This window comes from Primulina eburnea, chromosome 18 (genome assembly GCF_022965805.1).
Source record: "Primulina eburnea isolate SZY01 chromosome 18, ASM2296580v1, whole genome shotgun sequence".
Lineage (NCBI taxonomy): Eukaryota > Viridiplantae > Streptophyta > Magnoliopsida > Lamiales > Gesneriaceae > Primulina > Primulina eburnea.
This window is the reverse complement of record NC_133118.1, coordinates 7,315,319-7,329,472: the sequence shown is the minus strand read 5'-3', so window position 1 is coordinate 7,329,472 and position 14,154 is coordinate 7,315,319. Positions and strand designations below refer to the sequence as shown.

The window sequence follows — 14,154 nt, the reverse complement described above, 5'->3', positions numbered from 1 at the left end:
TTTTAAAAATTCAAAATCGGGTTTTATGTGTTGATTGATTGATCGGGTTGATTCGTGTTCAGGTTCGGGTTGAAAGTTTTCGAATTGACTCGAGTTCAGGTTGGGTTGAGTAATTTTTGAATAGTACTATTACTCAATCCGATCCAACCCATCCGATTGACACTCATATAGCTCAATATATATATATATATATATATATATATATATATATATATATATATATATATATATATATATATATATATATATATATATTACATAATTTTATAATTTTCTGTTCTTACTCTTTCGTTGGTCAAATCTTAGCTCAAGAACAGACTAAGTCAACGGTTCCGAAATTATGCCCATTGATTCATTTTAACTCCATAAATTCCATGCGAATCTCTCGCTTTTGGAATATTCATCGCCAATCTTGATCCGAAAATTCCCCGTCGCCTTTCGCCGGTCAGAATGAGCCTGCTATTATGGAAATTTTTGCTATTGCTGCTTATCGGGCTCTTCTCCGCCGCCGATTGCCGGTGCAGCCGTGGCTGTGTCTTAGCGCTAGCATCCTACTACATGTGGCCGGGATCAAACCTCTCTTACCTTAACCAAGTCACCGGCGTCCCAATCCCAACAATCCTCAGTTACAACCCTCAAATTCATAATCAAGACAGCGTGCTAGCTGGTACGCGGACAAACATTCCGTTCCGTTGCGACTGCATCGGCGGAGAGTTCCTCGGTCACGTGTTCACTTATGACGTCGTCTCCGGAAACAATTACAAGACAATCGCGGAGCAGTATTACTCGAATTTGACGACTGTGCAGCTTTTGACGGGGTTTAACAGTTATCCCGATTTCAATATTCCGGACACTGGACAGTTGAATGTCACTGTGAACTGTAGCTGTGGCGACAAGGACGTATCGAAAGATTATGGTTTGTTTGTGACTTATCCTCTGAGACCTGGGGAGAGCTTAGAGTCGGTGGCCCAAGCTAGTAATTTGATTTCTACTCTGGTGAGGAGTTATAATCCGACGGCCAATTTCAGTGATGGTACCAATGTGGTGTATATTCCGGGGAAAGGTGAGACATCAAAGTGAATTTTGGGAAATTTCATATTCATTTCTAATTACAGTATTATCCTGCAACCAATGTTAATGAATCGTATGAAATTGTTTGTATCTTATTTGTTAGATTGGGATGATTCTTGTTTGGTGCAGTGATTATCGGGTTAAAACTGTTGAGTAGATTATAACTAGTCTGTGAGTTTGACAATCACAAGGCTCAAACTTCGTTATCAGCGTCATGTTATTTCAACCCACTGGTATATTTTTTATTCCATGCCTTAATTTTCTATGTTACCTGAAATATTTCTTGTATGAAATCCTGACGAAATTTTCTATATGATGCTCAATGCTCAATGCTCGACTAACGACTGTTTCCTGAAACATAAGGTAGGGGTACTAATAATATTGCATTGACATAATTGAGCTAAATAGTAAAAAAAAAAAAGATCAATATCTTAAACCATTATTTCACTTGAAATGTTTTTCTTGTCATCTCTCATTGTTTCACATCTGCTTTTCTTCAACCTGCACTAGAAAGGACAAAGGAGTATATGTACACACATGTGGATAGAAAGTAGAATTCTTCATCACAGAGGATACGTTGTATCTGGTCTTTTTAATAGATTACCTGACTCGCACAGTAGCAAAAGATCAAGACTTTTAGAAAGCCCTAGAGATCTTTGAGGATAAAACGAGTACCCATCTCAGAGAATAACAGAGTTTGGGAAACCAAGAGATGTGCTATGGATGAGGAAGCTTCATGGAAGAAACTTCGAGCTTAGTTCTGATTTGGCGTTAAAAGTCTACAATTATAAGAAAAAAATAATGGTAAGACCATGGAAGAAATAGTTGAGTGGGAGTTTCATAAATTGGAGTTTTGCTCTCTTCGTGAAGTTTTCAATGTGTTTTTTGGAAGGGTGGTGTCTTATTTTTCTCCCTTTGTCTAGAAAGACCCAGGAAGCGTATGTTGTGAATCTTTATGTTTGAATATATTTTATGGGTTTATGTGTCACACCTCAAGCTTAGGCCCGCACAACCGTGACTGCACAATGAGCACCTACAGTAATTACTTCATATCCGTCTGCGCTTTACAAAAATGATTAATCCAAGTTACAATGGAAATACATTGTAGCTCATTATAAGTCATTTTAAACTTTGATTTTTAACATATGTAGGACAAAGGTGTTACAATCACTTTTTTTGCAGAACGCGACGTTCTAATCGCTGCTTGCCCCTCAATCCATTAGCACTCGTAATCTAGAGATGACTCTTGGCTCCCACCCGCATATCAATTTGCCCTGGATAGTAGTTAATTCCGGTTGTTTCTGCTGATGACTGGCTATGATACCATTTTGTCATTCCCTGAGCCCATGCGCGCGCAAGCGCGACTGCATATGGACCCCTTTAGCAACCACTTCGTATCTTCGCTTTAGGAAAATGATTAACCCAAGTTGCTATGAAAATCTATTGCAACAAACTATAAGTCATTTTAGACTTTATTTTTAAAGGGTATTACAATTTGTTTCAACCCCTTTTGTATATTCTGCTTGAAGTTCTAAATATATTCCGTCGATCAATTTTTTCTACCTAGATTTTTAAATTTTGTAAGGATATCATATGTAATTCAAATCATTAATCGATCTTGCGGACTATAGGCGAGGCTCTAGGATAGAGTTGGCATTCAGCGCATCAATTTCATATTAGGTCAGACATTATTTTATAAGTTTTACATGATGAGAATATCACCGTTAATTCAAATAAGGTGATAAATTATATTTTTCCTAAATTTTATCATTTCATAATTGAACAAATTTTTATGTTAGATTTGAGTTTTCAATGCACTTTAAAATCAGAGCAGGGGATTTTAGCTGTGAATCCAAATGTGTTCTATTTTTTATAAAAATTTTCTGCATCATAGAAGTAGTTGACTCCTTCACCGAAACACATGAAAAGTTTACATTATAATCTCTTTTTAACTTGAAGTTTGTTTTAATTTTTCCGAGATGAAAGATTTTTTTATAAATTCCACGAGTTATGTGTTTGCTAGGCCATTATTTTATGTAATGCCCGAAAATCAGTTCACGTAGACCGCATGCGTGAAAATTATTAATTTGCTAAAATATTATATTTAAATGATTTTGGATGCATATATGATATATTTTGAGTGACTAAATGATTAATTGTTTAATTTTGCTTGGTTTCATAATTTAAAAGATTTTCAGACGTCGGTGGTTGGCTGGGGACTGAGGACCAGAGACGATTAAAGTATTAAAGATTTAAAAGCTAAATTTTTATTTTAGTTAAGAAAATATTTATTTTAAGAATTATTGCATTTTTAAGTTCAAGTTTATATTAATTAATGGAAGCAAGGAATTTTATGTGTTTTATAAGATATTTTTTTTAGTTAAAAACGAAGGTTAATTAAGCCCATTAATTAAATATTTTGAAAGCCTTTTATTATTTATTTAAAGAAATAAAAAAAATAAAAATAAAAGAAAGACTGCTAGACCTAAACACACACGCACCTATATGCACACACACATTCACGTAAAAGGGAAGGGGAGCAGCGACCGAACTTGGGTATCTTGGCAAGGAAGTTTTTCGATTTTTTTTTTCCTTCGTTCTTCGACTTTCTTCCTCGTTCTTCCTTCCAACAACGATCACTTGACTCCCTTGCATACCAAGGTAGGTTTTTGACAAGAGAGGGTAGAAAAAAAAAGAAATCGTCCTTCGTTCGTCACCGACGTTCCACCACTACAGTATTCGTATTTCGAGCGTTTTAAATGCAAAGGCACGTTTCTAAACGAAAGTTGGGTTTTTAGGAACTAGGGTTTGTTTTTGCTCCCAGGAAGAAGCAGGCTGTTAGCTGCTATAGGGACATGTTCTTGGGTCCCCTAATAGGGCCTAGTCATTGTCCTAGATGGGCTGTGCAAGGGCTGGAAAGGGAGAATAAATGTTGCACGTGGCTTTGGGTTGCTTAAGTCTTGTAGGGGCGAGGGTTTAAGGTTGCCAGTGCTAGGGCTGTAGAGGCTGGTCGAGTATAGTTCTAAGGGTTCACTCTAGGTCCTAGGATGGCATAGTCTTTGGACATGATGGTTAAGGGCTAGGCTCGATGGATTGAAAGTTGGCTTGGGCTAGGGTTTGATCAAATGTGCAGAAAATTCAGTAGGCGTTCTAAGCTATTCCGAGGGTCTTAAATGGTTTGATTTGGGTTGCACAAGGTATGGTTAGATGTTAATAAGCTATGGTTCAAGTTTGGTTACGTTTTGAGTCGATTCAGCTTAAAATCGGGGCGCACGGTTAAGTTTTAAAACGAATTGGGAAATTAGTTGAAGAGCTTAATTTTTCTTCTAAGAAAATGTTCATGGGTGTATTTTAAGGTGTCATGTTAAGTTTAAGGATGAAAAGTTTAGGTTTAAAATTTGGGAAGAAAATATTAAGTTTTGAATTTATTCGAGTTAAAAACACTTCATGTATTAGTCATTAAGTTATTAAATCGAAAGGCTCAGGTTTACGTCTAAGAAAAATATTAGAAGTCAAATTTTAGCTTATATGATACTATGGGATAGGCTCGAGTCAATAAAGGTAAGAGAAAGTCGAAATCGGGAATTTTGGAGTCCAGGGGTGAAATGGTCATTTTGCGTCCCGAGTAGTATGAAAGGCTTGGCAGCGCCCCAAAGAATCATTACGCTTGCTAAATGATATTTTAAAACGTTTATGATTAAAAAAATGGGATTTTATGATTTATGATAAAGTTGTGCAATTTTTTCTATTAAAATGCTATTTTTCGAATGTGGAAATGACATGATATTTTATGATTAAAAAGAAAAAAAAATAATATTTTGAAGGATATGAATTGACTGTGACAAAAATGATATGATATATGATTTTTGGGAATATCATTGGGAGAAGGCCCTAGAAAGAGCCAGTTTACGGGAGAAGGCCAACGATCGTATTTCCATTTACGTCGGTGCCTTGTGCCCGTCCCAATGCACAATGGTGAGCTAAGACTGATCAGTCGACCAGATTATACAGCTAGTCGCTTTCAAAGATCAAATTTCTCCCAAAATGATATAAATGATGGAAAGATTTTACGATTTAACGATTTACGATTACAAGCTTATTTTCAATAAAAATATGATTTTTGGTGCATTTGCCTGTATATGTATTATTTGTTACTCATGTTTAGAATGTGCTGAGTCATTAGAGTCAATAGATCTGAATGGTTGAGGTGAGGATGAGAATGAGGGAGGCGCTGACGTTTGAATAGATCGAATCCGGCAGTACACTCCCGGGGAACATTATGTTCCACATTAGCTTGATAGTCAAAGTTTTAAAGATTTTTTAATGATTTAATTAGAAATTTTTATGCTTTATTTTGAAATTTAGTTTTGATCATGTTAATGGTTGACGTATGATTTTTGTTAATTGACGATTTAAGAATTTGATGCACTTGAGATTTTAAATGTTAAATTAAATTTTGGATTTTGAAAATGTTGAGTATTTTAATTTGCAAGTTTCGAATTTTACAAAAAAAAATAGGATCTTAAAGTTAAAAGTAGTGGACATTTCATTTTACCTCCTCAAAGTATCTAATATCTTGAAATGTGTCATCTATCTTTTTGCTAGAGCTTTAAGCGAAATGTCAGCAGTTATAGTTTCCTTCTTTTTGTCACCATCTAATGCTCCACTTCGTTGAAGTTTGAGACTTATTTAAAGCCCTCAAATGTGTTCTCAATGAATTCGAAAGCTTTCTGTAGTGATTCTTATCATGTGATCAACTGCTTTTGCTGTTGCCTTAACTATGATTACTTATTCTCTGCAGATCAGAATGGGAGCTATCCTCCTCTAAATAGCAGGTTGCATGCCTTGGCTTTTATTTTATAACTGCAAATTATTTTATTAATTACTGTAACTGGACGTATTGCGAATTTTAATGCACCAATTTTTTATTTTATGTTTTATCTTTTTGCAGAAAAGGTGGCTCGGCTTTCTCTTCATATGGGTTTCCAAAATTGTTCCATTTGTTTTTCCACTAACAAGTAAGACTACAGAGGGCAATGGAAAGCCTTGTATTCTGCTGATATTTTTCTATACCTTGTTACCAGGATTATCAGGTCGAATCATAGCTGGGATATCTGTTGCAGGAGTAGTCGGTGTTTTGTTATTTTCTGGATGTTTGTATATTGGATATCAGAGAAAAAAGAATGCAACCAGGATTCGATTGGTCTCAGGGGTATCTGAAGGTCAGCCATTCATTTAAAGCTGGTTATCTTGGGTTGTTGATTCTTTACTGCAAATCGGTTGTTACATCTACTTGATATTCGTTAACAAAATGAATGTTTCATACACCACTTTTAGTTAAAAATATCTGATACGTGTCTCTGGAAACTGGATATCATATGCAGTTAATGAGCATAATAGAAATGACTAAGAACAGTTGCTTTCCCTTTTGGTGAGTTTATCTATGAAGGGGTGAAGGGAAGCATTTTGGGATATTTGGTTTGAACCAGTTTTTCCTAAAGACAACTCCTTCTGTTACATGGTTCTTCGAGACCCTGGACATCACAAATATTCTATTAAAGCTATGTATCATGGGCGTAATGAGAAAGAAGCTCATTAAGAGGACGTCACATGTCTAACTGTGAGGGCATCAATGTCCTCCGTCCTACACTGGTTTTGGGAGGAATTTTGAATTGTTTATAAGAGATCTTAGTTATTTTTTTTAATGAAAAAAATTCCATTAAAGGGTAAATATAGTTCAGTACGATTACACTGAGTATACCAAGGAGAAATCAACATATCCCTAGTTTTGCGTGAGTTGTATGAAGCACAGCCGGTGCGCTGGGTCAGCATGCACTGCCCTGAGCAGAGCATATGACCCAGCGATTGAATCTCTGTCCAAACGTCCTACTGTCCTAGTAGTGTGTTAAACATTATGCACCAGTCTAATAACACAAAAACGGTGGCAAACCCATGAGCATACAAGTACAAGGGCATACACTGGATCTCCAGTTACATATACGTGGGGCATACCCCAGGTCTCCAGCTAGATCAATGGAAAAGGCCACACATCAGTCCATAATATGAGTTCTATCCATTAAAATCTGAATCTTCCTCAAAGTATCATCCAAATCTGTCTTCCCCATCGAACAACTGTCTATTCCTCATGTTGCAGATGTGATAATTGGTCACAGACATGGCTGATATATGAAATTTTGCAATTTCAGATGAGCCACGATAAAACTTCTGAATGCTCGGAGCAATGCTTGTGCTGACCCCATTGTTTTCTTCAACTCCAACCAATCTCTCACCTTCTTCCATAATTCCTTATTCCTTTGTCTTATGACACAAGATAAACAGATGTTGGAAAGATTCATTATCACAATTACAAAGGCCACATAACTTGTCAATTGCATAGGGTTGGCGATCCTTAGTGAGGAATTTTCCATGCGTGAACAACCAAAAAGCCAACCTATGTTTTGGGAGGATGCCCGGTTTCCAGATTAGTGGTTTCCACGGTCATATCATTGGATTAGGAGAGAACCAATGATACATTTTGTTCAACTTATTACTGTTACAATCAAACCAATCTCTCAAATTTTCCACCACACCGTCTTCTGATTCCATCCTATTTCTCATTTCATCCTGAATAATGTCAAGGCTTTTAAGTAATGGGGAATCCACTCTTTCCGGTATCCAACCCCAGAACTCCGCAAAGTAGAAATGATTAATCCACTTTATCCAGAAGGAGTCCTTTTTTTCATGAATGTTCCATATCACTTTTGATAACAGTGATTTATTCCAAGCCTTAAGATCTCTGAGACCCATTCCGCCCCCTTTAGTAGGTCTACATATTTCTGTTCAAGAGACAGATGAGTGCTTTGACGACCAGTAAAAACTACTGCATAACCCATATATCTTCGATATAACCAACCCCTTCCGGGGTTGGTAAGATCGATAGCCAGCACTCTACACCTTGAAGAACCTATCTAATCAACTATAATCTTCCCGCATAGGACAGTGAGTCTCTAGGCCAAGCAATGATTTTCACCGAGATTTTATCGATTAAAGGACTATATAATCAGGTATATTAAGCTTAACCGAAGCCAAAGGAATACCTCAGCATCTAAATGGAAAACTTCCAAGTTGAAATCCAGTTAACCTCAGAATCTCCTGTTTTTCTCCATCTGTCAGTCCGGCCAAAAACGCATTAGATTTCAGCGCATTGGCACCTAGCCCAGCCATGTTACCAAATTGCGAGAGACATTGCCTCAAAATCCCCACTCCCAACATCACCTCTTGATAGAAGAAGAAGATCATCCGTATACGCTAAATGAGTAATCCCCAATGACTCGTACTTGGGGTGGAAATTGAAGTCAAGGGAGGTAGACGCCAATTTATAGGATCTCGAAAGCATTTCTAGGCATATAGCAAACAAATATGGCGATAGCGGGTCTCCTTGTCTCAATCCACGTTGTCCTTTAAAGACGAGATAGAAAAAGATGTCGTAGTAACACATTCCATTATCCAAAGAAAGAAAGTATTAGGAAATTCCAGGACTGTCTCGTAAAAAATCTCAATGTATAGTGTCATATACCTTTTGTAAGTCCACTTTCATTATGCATCTAGCTGAGGTATTTTTCTCATAATACTTTCGAAAAAGTTCTTGTGCTAGATGGATTGTAGCGTCCTTACCCGAGCCACTACTAAACAGACTAATAAACATGCAACATTAAACTTAATACCAACAATTAAACAGCAGAAACCAAATACTTAATCATCTTACAACCCAAACGAAAACAAAACAATAACAACAGTCTTAAACGTTAATACAACCATAACAAATACATGATTCTGAACGAGAAAACTATAAACCACAGAAAACCTCCACTGGATCACCACCGAAACCCAACTGCTCTAGCCACTGCCCTGGTCGTCCGAACCGTCCAACCTAAGACCTGCCCCGTGGAATGGGGTGCCCAAGATGAAAACAAGGACGTGAGCGACAATCGCCCAATACGAGAATGTACGAGTATACAAACTGATATGATGCATGCAAAATGCAATATGCTCGGATATCAGGGATCAAGTCAAGAATCTCATGCTCAGTCTAGAGGCGCCTGAGTGTGTAGTCTCTGATCTGCCCTAGGCATGTTTTGGCTCCCACACTCATCATCAAGACGTGGACCTGCAATGTCCAGGTCATCAGAGCCCGCGGGTCCCGTCGGACACTGTAGCTCTCGATGCCCCATCGTCCACAATACAGAATAGGGCTGAGCGGCCCCAACAAACGAGGTATATCTCAAAAGATATCAGGCTCAACATGATATGTCATGCATAATATGCCAAAGCAGTAAAACATGTATCATGCAACAGATAAATATGCAGCATATAAGTGTGTATACTACGCTTGGATATCTCAGTCAGTACATCACGTACCTCACTAAAACAATCTGACAGAAAGCTCTGAACCTAGACAATACCAACATAAAGAAATCACTAACAAACCAGAACAAACATGCTACAAGTTCTCCCTAATGATCCTTAAATCACTATCTAAGGATTTAGGATTATACCTGCGTCCGTCGTCAGCCCGCTGATGATGTCTCGATCTCAGTACACCGACCCTCCTCGAGTCGACACTAGCTCCGAAACTTCCCGACACCAAAGTGCCCTCGGAACTGACTAGAAACTATGGTATAACTAGAACCCTCTCTGAAGAATGCGGTGAAGGAAACAAAAGAATCGGCTTCCATTTATAGGCTGAATCTGGACTAGTTCACAAAATCCGAAACAATCTTATCTGCCACGTGTCGGAATCTCATTGGTCTAGTTGGATTTCTCGAGATAATGTAATCCGAAGTAGGTCGGGTTATCCATTTAAAATTCGGTGGATACCAACAACTTGATCCCGAATTATCAATCCTTAATAATACTTAATTAACAACTCATTAATTATGTCTTAATTAATACTTCATTCAAAATAAGAATTCGGGTCATCACATCCTCCCCTCCTTACAAAGATTTCGTCCTCGAAATCAAAACTGAAGTACAGTACAACTGAATAAAATACAACTCAAAACAAATGAGGATACTCTGAGCGCATACGACTCTCTAACTCCCAAGTCGCTTCTGCAGTACCTCGGCGTTGCCATTGCACTAGAACAAGTGGAATGGTCTTGTTTCTGAGCTTTTTCTCTTTCCTACCCAGAATTAAAAGCGGCTGCTCGACATAAGTCAAGTCTTCTTCAAGTTGAACATCTGTCGGACTAAGAACGTGCGACTCATCTGCTACATACCGTCGTAGCAACGATACATGAAAGACATTATGAATGCTGGACAAATACGGCGGTAAAGCCAATCGATACGCCAAATTCCCAACACATTCCAAGATCTCAAAAGGTCCGATGAATCTTGGGGCTAATTTCCCCTGAGTCCAAATCTCATCACCCTGCGGAACGGTGAAACTTTAAGGAAAACTTTTTCCCCTGACTGAAACTGTAGAGGTCTACGTTTGGTATTCGCATAACTCGATTGACGATCTTGTGCAGTTTTAATCCTCTTCTTGATCAATTCCACTACGTCAATTGCTTGCTGCACTAATTCAGGTCCTTGCACTTGTCGTTCTCCTACTTCGTCGCAAAACAATGGAGTACGACAACGTCTACCATACAATGCTTCGAACGGAGCCATACCAATGCTACTGTGGTAGCTATTGTTATATGCAAACTCAACAAGCGGCAGATGATCATGCCATGCTGGTCCAAAATCCAAAGCACAAGCACGCAACATGTCCTCGAGTGTCTGAATAGTCCTCTCAGACTGACCATCGGTCTCTGGATGATAGGCAGTACTCAGACTCAATGTCGTTCCCAACGCTTTTTGAAAACTTCCCCAGTACCTTGAGGTAAAGCGTGGATCTCTATCACTGACTATACTTGTTGGCACACCATGATATTTAAGAATATCTTGGATGTATAGTCTTGCCATGCGATCGAAACTATATTCCCGACTATACGGAATAAAATGTGCTGACTTAGTCAGTCGGTCCACAACAACCCAAATTGCATCACAATTCTTAGAAGACAGCGGCAAGTGGGTGACAAAATCCATCGTTACATGCTCCCACTTCCAAGGAATAGGAAGATTCTGAAGTAATCTTCCTGGTCGTCGATGTTCAGCTTTCACTTGCTGACAAACCAAACACTTGGCTACAAACTGGTAAACATTCTCTTCATACCTTTCCACCAAAACTTGGTCTTCAAATCCTTATACATTTTCATGCTTCCAGGGTGGATACTCAACTTACTCCTATGAGCTTGAGATAAAATCTCGTCTCTCAATTTAGAATCTTCTGGAACTACGATTCTTCCTGACAGACACAAGGTTCCATCTGTTTGGAACGCAAAGCCAGATGTGTTGTCTCCGTTAGCTAACCTTGCTAACTTTTCCACCTTTGGATCAGAAAACTGAGCTTCTCTGATTTTGGCATACAACATCGGTTCAGATAAAATGCTCGTTACTCGAATGTGTTTCATTCCTTTCTTATGACGGAAGTGAAATCCCAGAGAACAACAATCTTGGATTACACTTGATATGAAACTTGTCTGAAGTGCCGATAATCTCACCTTGCGACTAAGAGCATCAGCTGTAAGATTTGTTGATCCTGGATGATACTTGATTTCGCAATCATAATCCTTTAACAAATCCATCCATCTTCTTTGATGCATATTCAACTCTGCTTGAGTGAAGATATACTTCAAACTCTTGTGATCCGTAAAAATCTCAAATCTCTCTCCGTAGAGATAATGTCGCCAAATCTTCAAAGCAAACACAATCGCTGCCAATTCCAGATCATGAACTGGATAATTCTCTTCATGCTTCTTCAACTGCCTGGATGCATATGCAATCACATGACCATTCTGGGTTAAAACGCACCCAAGTCCTTGAAGTGATGCGTCAGTGTACACAATGTACCCTCCTGATCCAGATGGCAGAGCTAAAACTGGTGCAGTTGTCAAACGTTGACGCAGTTCATTGAAACTATTTTCACAATCATGAGTCCATTCGAACTGCACATTCTTACAGGTCAGTTGAGTCAATGGTTTGGCAATCTGAGAAAATCCTGAGATGAATCTCCGGTAATATCCTGCCAAACCTAGAAAACTTCTTATCTCTTGAGCTGATTCCGGTCGTGCCCAACTCAACATTGCTTCGATCTTGCTAGGATCCACTGATATCCCATCTTTGGATATAACATGTCCCAAGAAGACAACTCTGTCGAGCCAAAACTCGCACTTGTTCAACTTAGCATACAGTTGGTGATTCCTTAAGGTTAGCAACACAATCCTTAAATGTTGTGCATGCTCTTCAAGGCTACGAGAGTATACCAATATGTCATCAATAAAGACATTGACAAACTTGTCAAGATACTCCTGGAATACTCGGTTCATCAAATCCATAAATACTGCTGGAGCATTCGTCAAACCAAATGACATCACTTGAAACTCGTAATGCCCATACCTTGTTCGAAATGCAGTCTTAGGGATGTCACGTTGATGAACTCGAAGTTGATGATATCCAGACCGTAAATCGATCTTCGAGTACACTGAAGTCCCTTGCAGTTGATCAAACAAATCATCAATCCGTGGTAACGGATATTTATTCTTGACTGTTACTCGGTTCAACTGCCGATAATCTATGCAAAGCCGCATAGACCCATCCTTCTTTTTAACGAACAACACTGGTGCTCCCCAAGGAGACACACTGGGTCTGATGTACCCTTTGTCAAGAAGATCTTGTAACTGTTGTTTCAACTCTTTCATCTCTGTTGGTGCCAATCTATAAGGCGCTCTGGAGATAGGTGCGGTTCCTGGTACCAACTCTATCTCCGCTTCCACTTCCCTCTCTGGAGGAAATCCAGGAATTTCATCGGGGAAAACATCAGGAAATTCATCGACAACTGGAATGTTCTTCACGTCGATTACATCCTTTGATACGTCAACAGCATAAATGAGGTATCCTTCTCCTCCTTTTACTAAAGCCCGTTGTGCCTTTACAGCAGACACTACTGGCATTGGAGGTCGAGCTCCCTCACCAAAGAAGAACCAATTCTCGTCTCCTTCTGGACGAAACTGAACGAGACGTTGATAACAATCTACCGTCGCTCTATACTTAGTCAATAGGTCGATTCCCATAATACAATCGAAATCTTCCATAGCCAATATCATCAAATTGGCAGACAAGTAATTTCCCTCAAACTCTAGCAAACAGTCTACTACAAGTCGCTTAGCTAAAATCTCTTGTCCCATCGGTGTAGACACCGACAACAAAACATCTAATGACACGTAGGGTAGTTTATGCTTCTTAACAAACGTTGATGCTATGAATGAATGCGATGCCCCAGTGTCAATCAATACATATGCAGGAATACCACATAAAAGAAAATTACCTGCAATGACTCTCTCGTTATGCTCCTCAGCTTGCTCTTGGTTTAAGGCAAACACTTGCCCCTGAACTCGTGGGCGTTGCTGAGATCCTTGCGATATTCCTCCACGACGAGAACCTTGAGCAGGAAAACCTTTCTGTTGAACAGTGGCCTCAGACTGTTTTCCACTATAAGACCCTGTCATAGAACCTCCGCCTCCACTCTGATTCTCCAAATTAGGTCAATCCCTCTTCATGTGACCAAAACCACCACAATTGAAACATGCACCTGTTGCTCTTCGACAATTCTCCGTCGGGTGATTGCCTCCGCAGTGGCCACATTGCATCTTTTTCCTGCCAAAGCTGTGCACCCCTCCAGAACCGGAAGAAGAAGATACAGACTTCTTGAAAGACTGACCCCTTGGTCCTAACGAACTAGAACTTTTGCTAGCTTGCATAGCCTTCCTCCTAGCAATACTGATCTCGGCTTGACGACAACGATTCACTAATCCTTCGTACGAAGTAGGATCATCACAGACAGAAACCCGATCAAAAATCTCCTGGTTCAAACCATTCAAAAAGTGAGAATATTTTGCTGCAGAATTCTCACTGATGTGAGGAGCGTACGGCAACAGATCCGTAAAACGCTTCTGATAATCCTCAATGTTCGAATCTCCT

At 39.0% G+C, this 14,154-nt stretch overlaps 1 protein-coding gene across 1 annotated transcript in view; it reads left to right on the top strand.

Moving 5' to 3' along the window:
• The first annotated feature begins 284 nt into the window (after positions 1-284).
• The window catches only part of LOC140820072 (chitin elicitor receptor kinase 1-like), a 29,154-nt gene continuing 15,284 nt past the window's right edge, over positions 285-14,154 (top strand). The window contains exons 1-3 of the mRNA XM_073180383.1: positions 285-1,063; positions 5,873-5,908; positions 6,153-6,293. Coding sequence (XP_073036484.1) covers positions 451-1,063; positions 5,873-5,908; positions 6,153-6,293 — 790 coding nt within the window. The 5' untranslated portion in view covers positions 285-450. The remainder of the gene's footprint in view (positions 1,064-5,872; positions 5,909-6,152; positions 6,294-14,154) is intronic.